Source organism: Carcharodon carcharias, chromosome 21 (assembly GCF_017639515.1).
Source record: "Carcharodon carcharias isolate sCarCar2 chromosome 21, sCarCar2.pri, whole genome shotgun sequence".
Lineage (NCBI taxonomy): Eukaryota > Metazoa > Chordata > Chondrichthyes > Lamniformes > Lamnidae > Carcharodon > Carcharodon carcharias.
The window spans coordinates 33,758,531-33,780,103 of NC_054487.1; the positions used below are offsets into that span (position 1 = coordinate 33,758,531).

The 21,573-nt window shown below is 41.3% G+C and overlaps 1 protein-coding gene across 1 annotated transcript in view; it reads right to left on the reverse strand.

Moving 5' to 3' along the window:
* The window catches only part of bicd1a (bicaudal D homolog 1a), a 224,083-nt gene that overhangs the window by 23,815 nt on the left and 178,695 nt on the right, over positions 1-21,573 (reverse strand). Inside the window, exon 3 of the mRNA XM_041216105.1 lies at positions 7,983-8,135. Coding sequence (XP_041072039.1) covers positions 7,983-8,135 — 153 coding nt within the window. The remainder of the gene's footprint in view (positions 1-7,982; positions 8,136-21,573) is intronic.

Consider the following 21,573-nt stretch of genomic DNA (forward strand, 5'->3'; position numbering starts at 1 on the left):
TCAGCTCAATGAAAGGGGCAGCAAGAGGGAATCCAGCAGTGCATGTAAACTAGCGAAGCTGTGTGGGTGATATGACATTGTGAACAATCACCAGATCAATCAAATGTTATATCTGAATTATTGTTCATATAATTATTTGTTTACAAATATTAAATATCCAAATACTTTATATGTCAAAAAATGTTACTGGCCTAACAGAAGCAGGGAAGTAAAGACACACTGTGTTGTTACACTCCACTAGTGTTTGGGATGATCATATATAGTGGTACCAAGTGATACATTTTCAGCTGGTTTATAACCTCTTCATCAAGTAATAAATGTGGGGAAGGGGCACAGCTAATGTGGTTGTATGTCTGGTTCTTACTCTATTACAATCATGTTTTCATAATGGTTAAGATGGTAGTGGGTTGACCAAGGTTTTTTTTAAAGTGTATTAATATTTCTTGTTTTGAATTTTATGGATTTTAGCCCAACCATAACCTGGCACATTTCAACACTAAATTAGTCACATTTTACAATGACACCGGGGGGAAATGGGGTACCAATGGTGCCCCTAAGTACAGCAAACTTCCTGCTTTCTGCACTTATTTTGCTCTCCATTTCCCAAGTATCTATTTTAAAAAATGTTCCAAATGTTTGTATATCTTTAAAGAATAGATTGAAAGATATTGGTGCATTTTCCATTTAAATTAACTAAATGAAAGCTTTTCATTACATTGCACTCTTACTGTATCATCATGTTGTCATTGAGGAATAGTAGAGATGGTGCAAAAGTTGCGACACTGGATTATACCAAATGTTAAATGGTTCCTTCTAGAAGGCAGATAGGTGTGGTGTTTCAATGAAACTGTACGATGGAGTGGTGAGATCAGTTACTTATATATATTCTTGCAAGCAGAAACACGCTGCCTGGGGCAAAAAAAGGTGGGTGGGTTACTCCAGACCATTCTAACATAATCTGTGTTACAACTACCTGGGAGCAGATAGTCTGCCTACCTTCTTAGCTGGTGAAAGGTTCATAGCACTATTTAAAGAGAGGAGGAATTAATTCTCCCAACCTTTTTTAAATGAGTGTGGATTATTTTGACTTTCAAGGGAAGTGTAAAATGTACAATATTTACTTGGTCACTGGATAAACGCCTTTCTGATTTCCATGTGCGTTGAAAGCAATGTATAAAGGGAAATCAAGAGAAGCGGCGGCCAAACCAATAGCCTATTTTACACTATCGTTTTAAAGCCGAAATTAACAACCGTGCCTGGTTCCTTTAAAGTCTGAGTGCAGGTTGATAAAGCCTTTAAAAGGCTAATAAGATCTTGGGTTTTATAAATAGAATTAGAAATATAAATGAAACTTTCTATTGGCCTGTTTAAAAATTACAGTAAATCTGATTTCAGCACTTTGGAGAGGTCACTGCAGCATGTAATCTTTTGCTTTATGTTCCATTTCTGGATCCACTTGTATCCTTTCACCAAACTACACCCTATGAATAATTTACATCTCAATCATCATCCATCAGCCTCAAGTGAAGGGCAAGCCCCCTCCCATAGCAACATAAGAGAAGCACATTGCATAATCTAACAATAGCCTTCTGTTCTAGTAATATCACTCACACTTTTTCCAATGGAGAGATAGAGTGCAATGACCTGCATCAGAAGAGATGTAATTAGGAATTCAAAAAAGAGAAGATGCATATTTCATACACAATACAAAAAGAAAAAGTAACAAGACCACAAACACATTTAAGGAGGATGACAGCACATCACATAGTGATGGTATTCTCTCTACACAGTCAGTTTGTATTCTCCAGTGCTACACTGTGGTAAAATATATATATATAAATATAGCATTGAGACTGATTTTTTGGGTAAACCCATCTCTTCCCTATTGCCCAGTTTACACAAGCTGTTGGGCAACATGTTATAACAGTGACAGGGTAGAGCAGTTGTTCACTATTTTGTCACCAAGATCAGGGAACTTGTCCAGAGCTATATCATAAATTAATGATTCAAATTTAATTACACAAATGGTTGGTGGAATTTACACTGTGTTGATAAACTAACAAATTAACAGAATAAGGTTATCAGAGATTAGTCACAATCTTTTTCTGGCCTTGTCTATGCCTCAGAATTAAATCCATGTTGTGAGAAACCTTTGAAAGCAAAAAACCAGCAGACATCGAAACAATTAAATGTAAAACGGTGTTAGAAAAATGACTTCTCCAATTTATCGACTAGATTTGGCATAGTCAATAGAAAAATTGACAATCAATTTCATGTCAGTTAGGTAAATGCATGAGTTTAGGTACATGATGGATAATGTTAGAGTACCAGTATTATCAAATGATATTAAAATTGTACAACAAAATGAGCATTGGTCCAAAGTCTTCTGATTTCTATTACTATTTGTTTTGCAAAATGAGTTGAAGTTCACTGGAGTACATGAAAGGTGACAATGAGAAATGTAATGCATCTGTAACGTAAGATGTCAAAACTCCTGGCAGTTGGAGAAAAAGATAATTTTTATCAATACTTCTGCTTACAAAATATTCCATATGTTTTGCCCAACGTCTCCATTTCCTGCTAATTCCCCCTCCATCTATTCAGGTTCCTCTAGTGCAATGTCCAAGGATAATCAATAGGACAGGTAGGCAAGTTGGGTCTCATGCCTCCATCACCCCCACCTACCCCTCACCCCCAACCATCACTAGGTGCTAGGAAGTCAGTAAGAGTATCCTTGTTGACTCACCTGACATTGTATTCTCTTCTGTTTGGGAAAATGTGGCAGAATCAGTTCCTGCTTCAGCCGTGAAATTTAGGCTAAGACTAGGAAATCGTGTGTGTGGATGTGCCTTGTAGCATTTCACTGTGACGTTCATTCATAAAAAACTCACTGTGACTTATCAATGTCACCCCAGTTTAATGGAACTTATTAAGACAAATAATTTCCTTTAATTAAATACCGGATAAATTGTAGCCACCATTATTGGACTGTGTCACAAATTTTGTGCTTTCAGCATCAACTCCATCCCCCTCTCCAGGCTCTACAGTAGATCGAATCAGATTCTTTGGAACCTCAGCATCCAATTACTCTATAAGCTGAGCCTGTGACCCTTTTGACCCTTTATATTCTCCATCCCAAGTCTGCCTCCATTCAGTAACTAAGTAACACTGTCTCTTTCTTCTATTGCAGCACATCATTGGTGGCGCTACATTCAGCAATCTATGCGCCATGCTCTGGAATTCCCCACCATAAATCCACCTTTCCACTACTCTCTCCTCCTTTAAGACCCTGCTAAAATCCGTCTCCTTGAACAAAATTTTGTTCCACTCCCAATATCTCTATCTTTGACTGCATCCATTTTTCCATCATACCTCTGAGATGCCTTGTTTGCTTTGTTAATATATAATAAAAGTTTTGCTGCATCACAATGTAGCCAGAGGGTTGTTTCCCTCTTCTTGTCTACCAGCATCCTGACCTCAAGCAGAATACAGCTGATCGTGTGTCCAAGCCCATGAACTGAAAAGCAATTAAAATGCTCCAGCTCTTCCATTTTGCTTCTTAAATGCATTTTAGTCAGCATGAGGTTAATATTTATCTTTAGGTTAATTGGAACATCCCTCATGATTCTTATGCTCACCAACGTCAGTGTTGCCAACAACTCTGGATTATCCTGGAGTCTCCTGGAATTAATGATTCACCGCCTGGACGCTTCTGTGAGCAATCCGGGAGCAAAATCATACGTATATTTATTTCTCCAGTTTTGCTGTGGCCAAATTCACAACAAACAGCAGAGTTGCAAGGCACACAGGATGCAACATAGCCCTAGTGCGCATGCAATCTTAACTATGCAATGGATAGAATGGTTATTAGAGCACAGAGGATTGGGGCATTGTAGCTGTTCTTATTGAGTAATTGGCAAATTAGGTGATATCCATGCATGCAGGAATGTAAGGGGCAAGGCATTGGGACATGTGATAAAACTTCCCAGGATATGAGCCAACCACAGTTGGCAACCCAGCGACGAAGGTATAATAATTTTCATGATATTTTTCTGGTTAATTTTGAAATAGGTTTATGGGGATAAGTATAGTTGAGTCTGTCTGAATAATTTAATTACATTTGAAGTCAAGTAGACTGCAAACTTTAAATTATCAAAAGAAGCTTGGTACTTGACATGCTAATGTGTAAACATGGATGCTGGCTTAGTATGTAAGGTATGAAGAAACTTGCATTTTTAGATAAATGAAGGAATTATTTGGATTTCAAAGGGATCTTAGTCTGGCTACAACTAGCCAGATAAGTAAGACTAAGGAATCCATTTATTTTTTGCCAAAGGTTACTGACAATATTGGCAACATGAAAGCTTTTATATTATGAAGAAGATTCAGTTTCAAAGACATATGGAACAATATAATTTACATATTAAAAAGAGAGAAACATATAAAGGAGATGAAAGATTATGTGGGAAGAAGGCTATGTAAGATCTAACATGACTATTTGAAAACTCCAGCCATGTGTGCATAAGTCTGCTATGTGACAAAACTGAAGTTGGGGAAAAGCTATTTGGAATTCCACCATCAAGTGGGTATTGTGTTAACTTGCTGGTTCTGTTTTAAATCTAAAATCTATTTTGGACCGTGGCCTTAAAGCTGGGAGGAGGTGGGGTGGGGTGGAGGTAACAGGGAGTCAGGTTAATTAGGAATTGTAGGAGTTACAGTAGTTAAGTAATTATAGTTTTATCTATGTGCTTGAAATCTTTTATTTTGTTAATAGATATTTTAATTTAATTTTTAAAATCTCTAAAGGTCTTGGTGGACTCATTACTTTTGAATTCAGTGCACACGTCTTTTCGTGTTAAGTACAAATTGCAAAACCGTTGTGATAGCACATCCAAGTTTCCTTTGTGGATTTGGTCCACCTGGCACACATCATCTGCTATTTCATAACAAACCTAATGACAGTCATGAAGAACAGCTCAACATCAGGAATGATCTTTGGGCAACCATGCTCTTTGTTCTATTCTTAGGTAAGAATTACCCAAATGCTGCAGCCCTTCACTTCATTTGGGTTGGCATCTCTTACTCTATTATCATGCAAGTAAGAGGCTAAACTATAAAAGCAAGGAAGAGGGATTGGAAAGTCAGAAGTCAACACTTTAAGTTCACATATTCCACACATTAAAAGACAGCAGCTTTAGAATTCAACATGCATGGAACAAAACACTACCCACAAATTGTTTATCTCAAAAGTTTGGATAAAAACACAAAAATTGGGATGCTGCAGTTTTTGGTTTAAAAGGGTCTTTTGAAAACTGTTGTTGCTGGCCTTTTGTTTTAACTAATCTTGTGAGTTCTACAATTCCATTTGCATTCAGATGCACAAAGCCTGAACCTCCAGGTACCAACAGCAATAGATTGAGTCTCCCCAGTGAATAAACAGCTTAAGGGGGAAACATTTATAACAATTTGGTCATTGCTGTGTTAACTGGATGCAAGGCTGATTCGGAATGCCATTCACCTAAAGGCACTGCCAATGTCACTGCCCCACCTTTTAGGGCTATATTGCTATTAACATTCATAAAACACTGCTTAACTGATCATGCTCATTTGTTTATGACCCACTCTCCATTTATGCACCAAATATCGTTCAGCAAACATTAATTAAAAATGGGAAGGCAATGCTAATGGGAGCAAAAGTTCTAGGAAGTACCAAAGCTTATTTCTATGGAAAAATCTTCCTCCTTGGTTCTATTTCTGCTGATATTTTTTCTTTAATTTAAAAATAATTCTGTCTTCTTCCCATTTTTCTTTCCTTGCAGACTGCCTGCAGCTCAGCCTCCTCCTCTAACCTGGAAGGCATTGCCAACCCTCCAGGATTGGCCTAGAGTGTCCACAAATTGAAGACCAATCCCCAGGACACTGCTGTGTGCAGCCCCGGAGAAAAATTATTGGGACATGAAAAAAAATTTTTTTTGGTCATTTTCTTTAAACTTTTCTCTTTACCAGATATAAAAATGTTGCAAATTGGAAAAAATGGCTGTTTGGCTGACAGTCAAAAATTATCCAATTGGGTAATGAGTCTTTTTGAACTCAGTGACCAGATGGCAGGACTTTTGGGAGAAGGGCTGGGTAAGCCAGGTACTGTTTGATTTTTCTTCCTTCCTCCTCTGTCACTGTTAGGATAGAATTCTGGGCCAAACTATTTTAACTACCTTTTAAAGTGATTTTGAGTGCACAGTTAGCTTCCACTCTGATTTTTTGGTGCTGATGGATGTAAAATATCTAAGGGATACAGTGTTTAGCATAAAACAAAAATTTTAATCCCAAATGCCTATCACACCATCCATTGTGCTAACTGTGCAAGGTTTATTTTCTTCCAGCACAGTAAGGGTTATATTAATAATTCCATAGAAGGCAAAATCAATGAGTCCTATTCAATATTCCCTCAGGGCCTATTGCATTGCACCCTCCCTTTAAAGCTGCAATATATGTCCACACCTTGAAGCAAACATTGCTTGTGCAGGGCCTGTTTGTTCCCATTCTCAATTGTCATGTGGTCATGCACTCACTCAGCTTAGAGAGAGTAGTGGTCCTATTTATGAAATCTAACACCTTGCTCTGAATCAGCCTTTCATGTATTAATCTGAATTATTTAATATTGGAGTGCTCTATGATCACCTGCATCTTGTTTTACAAACACAGGCATTTCTATTATCCACCATAACATTTAGAAGGCAAAATCTTGCAGAGGCATTACCTGATTACAGTGTCTTTTCTTATCTGTATTTCCTCTCATTTTGTTGTTGCATAAAACTTCATATTGACTCACTTGTCTTTCATTCCTATCCCAAGGAAATTGCTGACATTCTGTGTGTAACTTGAACGTCTGGGTATCCTGAATATATGACAATTCTCAATGCCCACCAAGGAAACCTCTGCAGTATAGTGCATGGTGAAGATTCCTGTATTTAAGTCCCAATTGTAGAAAGTCTTGTTTTCTTCCAATAGATTTCTCTTTTCGGTGGGGTGTAAGTAAAAAGAATAGCTTCACCTTTCACTAGTAACCTTATTTTGGCTCCTGAATAAAATGTATTTAAAGAATATTTAAACATGTATTGATGAAAGATTGCCACTTTCTTTGATACTTAAATATGCCCTCATAACTTACTGGACTTGTGGATGCTGCCATTGGAACAAAGTAACATTGAATGATTATCAAAGGATGGGTATGTAACTGGGCTGAGATTCTCCCTGTTTGCTCAGTGTCGGGTGCCTTATGTTATGCATTAGCTTAAGAGTAGGACCCCCCTAACCTTGCCCCAAAAAGTTGCTGTTTAGCCACCCTAAGATCTTAAATATTGGAAGAAAAATTGAAAATTTATATACTTAATGAATGAGATCAGCCTCAATCCTTTCCACGCTCCAGTCTGCAGAATGGCTGAATCAATCTCATACTGCCAAATAGTTTAAAGTTGAAGTTATGTTGTGCTCTGCATCACAGATATTAAGTGGATAAGCCAACATGTCAAAATCTGTACTTTTTGTCACAATGCTTTTCTGAAATTTGGATTATTTTTATACTTAAACCCCTATCCTGTTGAATATACAAACAGATGCTGTGAATAATGCTTTAGGGATAAACAAATTGTACTCTTTTATAAAATTGTACCTACAGTTGAGTAGTTCACTGATTTTATATCAACTGGGGTCCATGCAGTGTCTTTCCAAGGCCTGGCCACCTTTTGCCTGCTGACTTAGCAGTAAGTAACAATTTATACAGTAAACAGACCAAAACTGCATTTAAAATAACATAAATAAACCATGAATAATACTTGACAACCCAACGCAAAAAAATCCAGAAAATTCACATGAGAAACCGAATTGCAGCTCCTTTTAATTCTGAGCATTAGCATTGTGCTTGGATTTCTACCTTACTTGAGTGGCTGGCAGCACCTACTGAATCCTCCATCACCCGCAAATACCTGATTTTGCTTGAGGGTCGAGACGAGCTTTTGCAGAGTGATATTCTCCTCTTCCAGCTCAGTGTAATCCTGCAGGAGCCTCGTCTCACGAAACTTGTACTCTCGAATCTCATCTTTCATCCGTATTCTTTGCAGCTCCAACATTTCATTATTCTTTGAAGAAAAAAAAGAGCAAGATGAAATGCTTCAATCAATTTAATGGTCTACTGTCTTCCTGAGGGAATGTGTTTCATGAATCTCCTCTTTGCTTTGGCAGATGAGAAGATCTGAGGAAACAGGTACCATTTTTGTCACATTGGTGTTACACAAAGTAACAAAATAGCACAATTTAATCGGGCTTACACTATTGCCTAATATCTCTATTAATAAATACAGGTAAGGTTTGTAAAACATTTTCTTAAAAATGGTGCCATTTGAAAGGAGCGACTGACATTTCATTTTTGACAAAGTATACCATTGATCTGAACTTATAAGCTAGTTCAAAATTCAATCTATTTTCTGTTGCAAAAGATATTTTCCATCTGATGTGATATAACCATTGAAGGAAGGAGAATTTATTCCCAGAAGTAACCTTATGTCCATGAGATGTACTCCTTAATAGTACTTTGTCTAAATTGATGTTACAGCTTCTGTATTATAATTTTTAAAAACGTTCACATTTTCTTCCTTCCTGCCGGGACATTTGTCACGTGCAACTAACATGCACGTGGATAGCATGTCTAAGGCTATCCAACTCATTCCACTTCAATACCATATTCAATTCCTGCCCTTACACATTGTCCACACATGCACCTTCTAATAGAAGTCAATGGCTAGTGACCAGATGAAGCAGCACTGAGACCAATCATAGCATCCCTAGCATTGCCCGAGCTTGAGATTGGCTAATTCAGCTCAGACCTAGAGTAAATCTGGCACCTTTCTGGTCAGTACTATACATTTATTCACTAAACTAACAGCAGAGCAAGATCCTCTTTCCTCTGCAAACACTGATATTAGGTATCTCACAGCTTTTTCTATTAGAGTTATATTGCAGAGCAACCCAGCTTCAAGTTTTTGGTGCTATAGAAACGGCCATTAGTCACTGACATTTTAAGATACTTCAGCATAGTGTGAATTTTATCATAGGTTTGTTGGTTATCTCACAGGACATTTCCTGAACTTCACTGTATCTCTGATTTGAAGCGGACAACACTTTATTGTGTAGTTACGCTGTGATGACAACCGTAAGTTGGGTCCCCTGCTCTTCAACCGTTCGTTGCCCTCAATTTCGTTTGGAATTGAGTCAACTGCAAGGAGCTCACTTCAATGAAGTCAGCCTGAGTCAAACACAAATACATGGACAGATATTCAAAAACCTGAAACGAGATCTCAGTGAGATGGTAAATACGTTGACAAGTCCAAAAAATTCAGGGGTTAGCCAGATTCCTGAACAATGAAGAATGCTTTCAAGAAGTTCACAGGGGAAGGACAGGTTTAAAATTTTGTGTGTTTCAAAATCCATTTCCTCTGACTTTCTGCGTCAGTCTCCATGGTGACCACACAAGAATAGTATACATTACTCTATTTATGACTCCACTGTGTCTTCTCAGGCAGTTCAGTGCTCCTGGCACCATGACAAACTCATTTTGGGCTGCGGCTTGTTTGTTAGACAGCAAATAAAGCTCATTGCAAAGGAGTTTGTTGCTAAAATATGAATACACTGTAACATGAGGTAAAGAGGAACATGGGAGCAAGGCCTGAAGAGGAAGAAACAACCTACTTTTGCTGAACTAGGGAAATCTTTTTTTAAATTCACAAGGGAAAATTTACACCCGGATAACATCTGTCCCAAATCCATGACATCCACCACCTAGAAGGACAAGGGCAGCAGCTAGAACACCATCATCATCACCATCGCTTCAAAGTCACACACCTACCCGTCAAATGGGCATATAACGTAATTCCTTCATACGGGCTAGGTCAAAACCAGGAAACTCCCTAACAGTGTTATGGGAGCACCTTCATGGATTGCAGTAGTTCAAGGTGGCAGCACACTACCACCTTCTGACTGCACTTTGGGCTGGTCAACAAATGCTGGACTTTCGAGTGACACCCACAATTCAAATATGAATTGAGAAAGCGAGATGGAGCCAGAAGCATGTGTTTCACAAACTTCAGCTTCACTGAGACAATCTTTACCTTGGCCTTTTAAGGATCTAGCGGAAATCAATGATTCACTTCACTTAGGGAGTACCTTGTAGGAATAAGAAGTTAGGTTCTGGAGTACATGGTATTGGGCACACATAGTACACACATTGGGGGGAATTGTCCCAGATTTGCACTAAGTGCAGTCGCAGGCGGGTCAAAAGATGTTTTACCTTCTGGCCGCAATAGCGGCTTCTCACGCCGTATCATCCCAGATCCGCCACATTATTTATGCATTCCTGGGAAACATGCCATTTCCATGGTGGGCAGGCTCTCATTCACCTGCCATGCCATCATCTTGCCACTCCATCATGCCAGGCGCCATATTTAAAGTCCAGCCACATGCACACCTCTCAGTGCTTCCAGCCCATGACTGCTGCAAGGAAGACAAGGCCCTGAAAGGCAGAAAGACTGCAGCCCCCAGGTTCAAAGACATATCCTTCGAGTGCCTTTTGGACGCAGTGGCGACTCGCTATGATGTCCTCTGGTGCAGGATAGGCAGCAACCTCACTAATCCAGCTCGGGAGGCGATGGTCAGCACGAACGCTGCCACCCAGTGCCACAAGAGGATGAATGATCTCCTCCGTTCTGCCAGGGTAAGTCACTCTTCTCATCATTCTTAACTCACACACTCACAAACCTATCACATATCCACAGGGATCTCACTCACTGCCAGCTCAAGGGGCATCACCATACACTCTCTCACACACACATTCATCGTCTTCACCCCGTCCAAGGGAGCACTCACCACCCACACAGGCCAGGCATACTTATCATCTGGCCTGGCAGGCATCCTGCTCACACTCTCTCCATCTCTATCCATGCAGGACAAGCTAGCACACAACAAGAGGGAGAGGTTGCAGACCGGTGGAGGAATGCCTGAAATCAAGGTCCTCACGGACTTTGAAAACAGAGCTATCCAGCTGGCCAATGAGGATCTGGACTGTTCTTTTGCTGATGGTGAGATCAGCATTGCTCTACCAATTGAGGATCCAACAGTTCAACATCCATCAGACAACCATGCTGTGAGTGATGTGTCCTCTTTCACAGGCCACTGCCATGCACTAATTATCTCTCTGTGCTTTCACAGGCACATCTGGGAAACAGCCGCCACAGTCCATGACCCAGGGCCTCCAATCAAGCCATAAAGAAGCTTCTTAAGAGGAATCTGGAAGCACCCTCCCTGAAGTCCTGTCACAGTGCTCACCCACACCCTCCACCAGCACAGAGACACACACTTCAGTGGGATCTAGCTTTAGAGTAACCTTGGGATCACAATCTGGTGAAGATATCACACTTTCTGATCCACAGCAGGCAGTGGCAGGGACTTCCCAGGTCCCCAGCACTTGGGGGACTGCTGGAGGCTGGACCGTTGCTGAGTCTGAGTTAGATGACGAGCCTCTGGACTCGGTCATGTCACAGTTGCTGCAGCTACAAAGGCAAGCTTGGGGACTTCAGAAAAAGATGTCCACTGCACTCCTCCGATTGCAAGGCACAATGGGGGAGTCTGTCCACCTTCACTCTGAGATGATAGTGCCTGCATTGCAATGCACCAAGGTCAGCACTGGTAGGATGGTGACCGCCATGGAGACCTTGGTTCAGGACGTTGCTCCTGCACTGCTGTGTGGGCTGAACTCCATCACTGACACCATGGTTGACCTCCAACAGTGTGTACGTGAGAAGGATGCCGGGCAGCTCAATCTCACTCCAGCTACTCCTTCTCTTCAAGGAGTCAGCCAGGGCCCTTGGGCACCCATAAGGAGGAGGATCACCAAGTGCACACCCTGAGCCATCCACCCAGGTGACTCCGGGAGTGTCCGGCCTATCCACATCCCCTTTTGCTGTGACCTCAGCAGCTCCAGCCCTACAGCTCAAGGAGGGTGCCACTGCCATACAGCAGGACCCTGAAAGCAGGCCGGGGCCCTCCAGAGGATGCCCGCCAAGGTCATCAAAGACAGGGCGTAGCAGTCAGCAGGCTGCCTCCACCTCTGCTGTGGATATTGGGGGAGCACCAATGCGTAGCAACAGGGTTAGGAAGGTTAAGAAGATGTAACTCTTTCTTGAGTCAAACAATCAAACTAAATTAACAAAACTGGGATAAATCAAGCACAGCCCCTAATTCAGGTCAGCTGTAAAACCAAGAACAAAGTTTAAAGAAAACTTACAAACTTTAAACCAAAATGTGATTAAAGGGGTCAATAAAACACCCCAATCCCCGTGGTGCCCACCGAGCACGGAAGGCCTCGAGTGTGCTGGCAGACACCGCGTGCTCCCTCTCCAGGGACATCCGGCCGCGAACATAGCCGCGGAAGAGGGACAAACAATCGGGCGGGTTTTTATTTTTTTGTTGCACAGATTGGCCCTGGGTGTTAATTACTTGTACATAATGTTCACTATTGTAAATAAACTCCCAAGAATATCTCCCTGCCTGTGGATCCTTGTTCTGATGAGCAGTGTTCTTGTCACTCAGATGTGAAACCTTTCTGCACAAGATAAAAGGCAGGTGTCTCAGTCCAGGGCCTCTTCCCTGTGCTCTGTGCAAACTTCAGACCAAAGTAATGGTCCAGCCTCAGGCTCCCTGGGGACATTACTGATGCCTGCACCTTGATGGTGCTGGTCATTGCTGCCAGAAAGTGTGGACAGGTGTCACAGAGTTCTGTCATTCTCTCTGTGCGCTCTCAGCATCTTTAAGGTGGGACTGGCCCCCATCTCTTCAGCATCTGTGACCAGTGACGCTGTGCTCCTGAAGTGCTCAGGTCTGAAGGTAGACACAGGATCAGGTGCTTCTGAAGTTTCATGTCTCTCTGATATGACCCTGATACATTCTCAGAGGCTATGTGAAGATCTATAGAGTGTCCTCACTGCATGTCATTATCATCCTCCTGTAATCAAGCGATTATTAGAGTCTCCACTGCGTCTCCATGACAGGAGCATTATCACAGAGGGTATGAGCGCTGCCAAAAGCCAGACTGGAGTCAAACGTTCATAGATGCAATGTGAGGATCTTATGGTGTCTCCTCACTGCATGTCGTCCTCTTCCTCCACAAATCTAGCAGTTATGAGGGCCTCATCTAGCCAGTGCGAGGGCCACATCCCCATAGATAAAAACAAAAAACTGCGGATGCTGGAGATCCAAAACAAAAACAGAATTACCTGGAAAAACTCAGCAGGTCCGGCAGATCGGCGGAGAAGAAAAGAGCCGACGCCTCGAGTCCCCACGACCCAGGACTAGTTCTGTTGAAGGGTCATGAGGACTTGAAACGCCAACTCCCCCCTCTCCGCCGGCGCTGCCAGACCCGCCGAGCCCCTCCAGGTAATTCTGTTCTTGTTTTGGCCACATCCCCATCATCATCGCCTTCGAGGACCTCCTCACCCTCATCCCCTTTGGCATCCTCCTAATTGGGGGGGGCGGGGGTGGTAGTGGTGGAAATGAGGCTGGCGGGCTAGCCTTGTAATTATACACTGATATGTTACAATGAGGTTCCCATAGCAGGGAAACATGACCTGCTATCAACGGGCTGAGCAGATGATCACAAACTGGTTTCACAACATCATGAAACCGATTTTTGTCCTTCTCACCATATTGTCCACTCACACTATCAAACACGCCCTACGCCAGTGGGCACGGACGATTCCGCCCATTATTTAAAGGCAGAAGTACTTAAATTGGTGTGCGCTCAATGTGGGAGCGCTGTTGTGAGGTCGAGAAATCTGGAAGAACAGGCTTCCTGAATGCTCTGCAGCACCTTTAAGTTTTTTTCTGTCGGGTTTCCTCCCATAGGCAGGCTGATTTACTGGCCTCCTTCACTAGGCCGAAGCCTTCAAAGGCAGGGTAGGTATAGTGACAGACTGAAAGAGATTGGGTGGAGGTAAGGGGGAGGATTGTGAAAGGGGTGGTCCTATTTACAGGGAAGTAGAATATTTGATGATGGTCGGGGAGGGAAGTTGATAGATCGTGAGATTGCTGCTCCTCCTGGCCCACAAGTAGTGCCGTAAAAGGACTTCATGGATTCAGTCCTTCTTGCTTTACAGCTGCCGGTTTATCCAAGGTTTGAGAAAACTAAACTGTTAAAATAAATGCAGGCAACCTCATTATAATATTTAAATGACCAATCCAGTTTCCACAACTGATTGGTTGCCCACCTCTCATCCCATCTGCATTGAAACCAGAAATGGGTGTGTTTGAGGCAGGTTGGGTTCTAATTTCAGATTTTTTACATTTTAACCTCTGGCATGACTCCAGCCCTCTTGTGTTTGGGAGTTAAGATTCAGCCTTAGTATGGACTATAGAACAACAACCCACGCAAGCAGTCCAAACAACAGAATCACTGCCTCTAGTGTCCTAATGATGCACCTGACTGTGGTGCTGTTGTGTGGTATTCAAATTGGGGCCATTAGATATGTTTGTAAAGAGTCTCCATTCAATCATTCTAACCAGGAACTTCAAGTAGGATGGGCACTGTGCGCAGCTGGATTACAGAAGAATCAACAATACTCCCATGACAATGGCTATTGATATGCAAGATAATATTTTGATAATCGGACCAGCTGATCAGTAATGGAGTGAAATCTCTTCGAAATATATATGCATCAGCTTTCATGAAGGTATAAAGTCATAGTCTTGTGAAACCCATCAAGTAGAGAAATCACAGTGCCTTCTCCAGTCAGTCTCTCCTTTCCACTGACATTTATCACTCCCTCTCTTGAGCCATCCTCCCCATTCACACTGAGCCACTCCCACTTTCTAAACATCCTTCCAATTCAGAGACACTCCCCCTCTCTAAGCATCCTCCCAATTCAGAGACACTTCCTCTCTCTAAGTATCCACCCAGCTCAATGATTCACTCCATCTCTCTAACCATCTATCCTTTGTTGCAACTTGACTCTGTCCTTTCTCTTTATATCAGCATTGTCTTCCCTCTCTCAGTTCTGACTGCCACCTGTGTATCTTTCAGTCCCTCCTCCCTGTTCAACAGATGTATTGGTTTTAATTTTCCAAAATTCCCTAGATTCTGAAAAGGTTCCTTCAGATTAGAAAATAGCGAATGTGACTCCTCTATTCAAGAAAGGAGGGAGACAGAAAGTAGTAAAATACAGGCCATTTAGCTTAACATGTGTCATAGGGAAAATGCTGAAATCTATTTTTAAGGAGGTTATAGCAGGGCACTTAGAAAATCTCAATGTAATTAAGCAGAGACAATGTTAGTTTTATGAAAGGGAAATCATATTTGACTAATTTATTGGAGCTCTTTCAGGAAGTAACAAACAATATGGATAAAAGGGGAACCTGTTGATGTGCTACACTTAGATTTCCAGAAGGCATTTGACAAGGTGCCACATCAAAGGTCACTATGCAAAATAAGAGCTCATGACATTGGGGATAACATGTTTGCTTGAATAGAGGATTGGTTAGCTAACAGGAAACAGAGTAGGCATAAAAGGGTCATTTTTGGGTTGGCAAGATGTGACAAGTGGAGTGCCACAGGGATCAGTGCTAGGGCCGCAACTATTTACAATTTATATCAATGACTTGGATGAAGGGACCGAATGTATGGTTGCTAAATTTGCTGATGACACAAAGATAGGTAGGAAATAAGTTGTGAAAAGGACATAAGGGTTCTGCAAAGCGACATAGTTAGGTTAAGTGAGTGGGCAGAAATTTGGCAAATGGGGTATAATGTGGGAAAATGTGAACTTATCCACTTTGTCAGAAAGAATGGAAAAACAGGGTATTATTTAAATAGAGGGAAATTGCAGAACTCTGCAGTACAGAGGGATCTGGGTGTCCTGGTACATGAATCACAAAAGGTTGGTATGCAAGATACAGCAAATGATTAGGAAGGCAAGTGGAATGTTGTTGTTTATCACAAGGGGAATGGAATATAATAGTAGGGATGTTTTGCTACAGTTGTATAGGGTATTGTAGAGACCACATCTGAGTACTGAGTACAGTTTTGGTCTCCTTATTTAAGAAAGGGTATAAATGCATTTCAGAGAAAGTTCACTCAGTTGATACCTAGAATGGGGGTATTATCTTATGGAGAAAGGATGAACAGGCTGGGCCTGTATCCATTGGAATTTAGAAGAATGAGAGGTGATCTTATTGAAACATATAAGGGGACTTGACAGGGTGGATGCTGAAAGGATGTTTCATCTTGTGAGGGAGACTAGAACTAGGGGACACAGTTTAAAAATAAGAGGGTCGCCCATTTAAGAAGGCGTTGAGAATTTTTTTCTCTCAGGGGGTGTGAGTCTTTGGAACTCTCTTCCCCAGAGAGTGGTGGAGGCAGGGCCATTTAATATTTTAAGGCAGTAGATGATAAATTCTTGACTAACAAGGAGTCAAAAGTTATCAGGGTTAGATGGAAATGTGGACCTGAGGCCACAATCAGATCAGCCGTGATCTTATTAAATAGCAGAGCAGGTTCGTAGGGGCTAAATGGCTTACTTCTGTTCCTAATTCGTATGTTTGTAGTTCCTGTTGCCAACATTACCCCTCCCACATTTTCTGCTGGTAATATTAATCCCTCAATAATTCCTCCCCAAAGCAGAATTTCACTCCCATAGTACCAGAGGTTTATAGTGGACAGCAGTACTGAGGGATAAAGGGAGGAGCAGAGTCAACTTTTTACCTCCAGATCGTTTAAAATGTGTGTGAGAGCATTTGTACACTGTGCATACTTGGATACACCTATGATATGTACCAGAAAAGTATTTGATGTTGCATTTCACACTGATTAATCCCAATTATCTCTCATGTTAAACATAAGGCTAACGTTCTGACTTGCATGATCTTATTGCTTTTGTTATGAGCCACTGAACTCCGCTCTTAAAGACTTTGCTGGATTATCTACCATTGCCTTTGAAATATTATGCCCAAAGCTTTTGTCAGAGAATGACATTGCACACTTTTAAATAAGGTGACATCATACATCTTCCCAGCAATGGGTACAGAAGTAGATTGTGTGAAACAATGAAGGAATTTTCAAACAAAGACAATGGGTAAAATGGGTGCATGAAGGAATTGGGATCACAGGGTGATAAGGTGAGCAAAAGAGGATACAGGTGGTGGAGTTTAAGCTAAGTTATGTTATGTAATGTACAGAAATGACATTGGGAGGCTGTAAAGACAGCATTTGGGAACTCGAGCCAAGATAACTGGCCACAGAAATTTGTCTAGTAATTATCAGTGTAAGCATTGTTTTATCAATGTGATAATTGTTAATGACTCCCAATGATTTTGAGAAGTTAACAAATGTGTAAATTCTAAAAGGCACAGTACTCAAAAGGTTTAATCTGTGCAGATCTTTCCACCACAAGTTGCTGGCTGAGTTACATTTCAGCCATTTTTTTCAGCAGTATGTGGATGAATAGCTCTTACCAAGCCTGAAAATTGCAATGTCAGATTCACAGGGCTCGGGACAGAGTGACAATGAAAAGATCCTGACCTTACTACATTGCCACACCCTCCCAACCTCTCCCTGCCAACACCACCACCGCCCCCCTGCACCCCCCGCCACACCCTCCCAACACCACCTCCTCCCCCACCCCCCCACCCCACTGACTAAACATTTCACCTTCTGCCTGTACTTGGGTTCCTGGTCAGCCGTCAGTGCACATGTATGGGAACAGTTTTGGAAAGCTGCAGACAAGATCTTGCACTGCCATTTTTGAAGGGTGGCGAGTGGTGGTGGGCGGAGAAAGTGGCCTCATCTCTTTAGATAACCGAGTGGGACACCTAGAACAGCCTCAGTAACTTACAACAACTGGTTTCATTTGATTGGATATGGAATTTTAAAATGGCCCATTTTGCTAACCAGAATACCATAGATCCCTTAAGTTGTATAGTGATGAAGTGAAAGCTTTGGTGACTACTTAAATCTGCATTAATAATAACTATGCAGGAATCTATTGTTACCCACATGCTGTGCACTAGTTGGTATTCAGAAGTAAAGCTGATATTCTCATCTACAACTAGAAGTTATGATCAACTTGAACTTCCATTTGAAAGCTGAAAAGATGACCCAACTAGATTTTATGTTTTAATACTTTTACTATAACAAGCCTTGACAAAACACTATTGCCTTGGCATTGCAGGAACTCAGCAAGGGTCCTTAGATAGTACCTTTCAAACATACTACTGCTACCATCCAGAAGGACAAGGGCAGCAGTTAGATGGGAACGCTACAACCTGGAAATTCCCCTCCAAGCCACTCACCATCCTGACTTGGAAATATATCGCTGTTCCTTCACTGTTGCTGGGTCAAAATCCTGGAACTCTCTCCCTTATCTCATTGCAGGTGTACCTGCACCACATGGACTGCAGCTGTTCAAGAAGGAATCTCACCACCACCTTCTCAAGGGCAATTAAGGATGGGCGATAAATGCTGGCCATGAACGAATAATAAAAAAATGTTATACTTTAAGCTATATAACAGAGCTTTTCCCTTTTACTTTTACCACAACTGAAAAACCCACTTCATAGGTATACTTAACACTGTCCCTTAAGTAGTCATTTGATTTTCCTGGGTCCCATCCAAATTGAAGTTCAACCTCCGAGATTTCACTTCTATTCCTTTCCTTTCCTAGCCAGGTAACTTATGATGCCAGAGCTGTCTTTCATGGTGAGGGCTTTTGCTGGAAATTCTCCCTCTAGTGCAAGCTAGGTGAATCTTCCAGCCACGTTTCAAATCCTCACAAGTTTGGTCTTTTGAAACTGAGTGCAAGCTTCTACTCACATTCCTGCGTGGTGAGCCATAGAGACTTTCAGCCACCAGCTGCTTTCTCTGTCCCAGATCCTGGAACACTAACTTGTCTGTAAGTTTCAGGAATATCTTTAGAAAAGCCTCTTACCCGATCTCACAATGGCTCCCAAAGGACTCTCCCCTTCTCAAAGACCATCTCTATGGCCATGTGAATCACATGGGTCTTGTATCCAGGTAGAAATGCAGATTAGCTTTTAGACCCCGCTCTATTTTACCTTGGAAGTAAATGGACAGTATAAAGTATAACTGTTTACAACCCGACATGCTCAATCCCTTGCTGGGACTTTGGAGTGTAACTGCTGTAAACAAAGATGCTGCTGTCATTGTCTCCAAGCATGAACACCTTACACCATCTTTCCCACAAAACAACCCAGGCTTCCCTTTAATCTTCAACAGTCACATCACTCAGGCAGACTCTGAACCAGGTCTCATGACCTCCTTCATTTTTCCCCTAACTTAAAGGCACAGTCCTAAAACATCTTATAAAACTCATATTTGTAACAAAGTCACTAAAAAGAATATCAAATGGCAAATTTCTCATGTTTTGTTAATTGACACATTAAGCATCTAGTGTGTGTGTATAATGTGCATTACACTTTAGATTAGCAAATATATATCTGCTGTACCTTTCCAACTAGCTCTTGGAACATTTCAGACATCAGAAAAGTGAATGTTTCAGATTTGAAATCTCTCCCCTTACCACACAAGGCCTCCTATCAAAAAAAAATTTCTACCTGAAAATTTCCCTATCATCTGGCTCACTGTGAACAGGAGATATTTAAATATTCTGAGATCAAGTATGTCTTTATTGTAAAACCTCTCAGCTTTTATTCTGGCTGACAGCTATCAGTCTTAAGTATGGGATGCCTTGAACCTTTGGGAGAATGATAATTTGCCCTGTCTCCTTCCACATCCCGCCTTCCAAAAACTACTGACATTACCTGCAAGTGTACAAATTGACTGCTATTCCATTCAGCAGATACAGACATGTTATGAACAGAGAACTACCATGATCATTTCTGATCCACTCTCCCATCTGCCATACCTGCCACGCCATAATAAACCATCTCAGGGTCTGCTTTCCAGGGGATTGTGCATGACGGAAAGTATCTGTATTGCTAAAAATAAATTTCTGCACCATGAATCAATAACTGGATTAAATAAAAGGCTTTGATGTAATGAAACTCAGCACAGAATGCAAAATGTGATTTATTTCTTCCGGAGATATGCTGTAACACACATCAGGTTGCCAGAAACTTTTACCAGGTGATTTTAACAGATTTTTTTCTACAGCGAATGGTCAGGGTTGTTGATGGTAGTGCGGGTAACAATACATATATGGACTTTGAAGAAGTATTTGACAAAGTGCCAAACAATAGGCATGTTAACAAAATTAAAGGCCATGGATTAAAATGACAGTGACAGAGTGGATACAAAACTGGCTAAGGGTCAGAAAGCAGAGTGTATAGGTGAACAACTGTTTTTCATATTGGAGAGATGTGGTGTTTCCCAGGGATTGTCTACTGCTCTTTCTGACTTTAGTGACATAGACTTGGGTATCTATACATTCATGTGTGCTCTGCCTAAAGGCAAGTCCTGGCTCATTGTCTGCTGATGCTTCATCTTGAACTGCTTTTCTTGGTCGTTTTAAACAGTGGTAGTTTTCCATTGCCTTCCAATCTCAATCTAGGGCAGAATTTCAAAGTTTGCAGATGGCGACAAACTTGGAAATATAGTAAACAGCGAGGAGAAGAGTAAAACAGGCTTCAGGAAGACATAGGTAGACTGCTGAAATGGGCAGACACATGGCAGATGAATTTTAATGTAGAGAACTAATAGGTTTTTGTAGGATGAATGAAAAGATGCAAATTAAATTAAATGCTACAAATTCAAAGGAGGTCAGAACATATAGACATGGGAGTGTACGTACAGAAGTTTTGAAGGTGACTGGAAAAGTTGGGAAAGCTATTATAAAAAGCATAGGGAATCTTGACATTATTAATAAAGGAACAAAGTGCACAAAATCAATTTGCTTTGGATTCTCACCTCAGCATTTGGTTTTGGTGAAATGTAGTTAGTGAGAAGAGTTTTCGCAGGCGTTAAATTTGGACTGTAAGGAATTTTTAAAAATCAGTTTCCCAAGGCAAATATTCATCCTCAATCCAATCGCCCTCCCTGAAGCAGGGTTATAACCAGGGCCATATGGACAAAGGAAATCTTGGACAGTTCTGGCAGCAAAGCCAAATAAATAAAAATAAACAATAAGTTTTCTCTTGAACAAATCAATGCGTATGAAATAATAGTTAGAGAACCACGATATCAGACTACTGCTCTCTTGAAATATGACTACATATTTAACTCATAAAGTGTCATTTGACTGGTCACCATATGTGCTGCATATTATGATATGGGCCCATGGTGAAGCTGATAAGACAACATATCAGGGCTTGAGTAACTGCTGAAGCGCCCCAGCGCCCCACTTCAATATAAAAAATAAGATGTGTGCAAACAAATCATAAGGACGGGTGCATTTAAACAACTCTTCATCAACTGGTAAACCTCATTGGTCTAGAAGCTGAACTAGCGAAACTAATACATGACATACCAAGAATGCAGAATAACGAGAGACTTGAAGACTATAA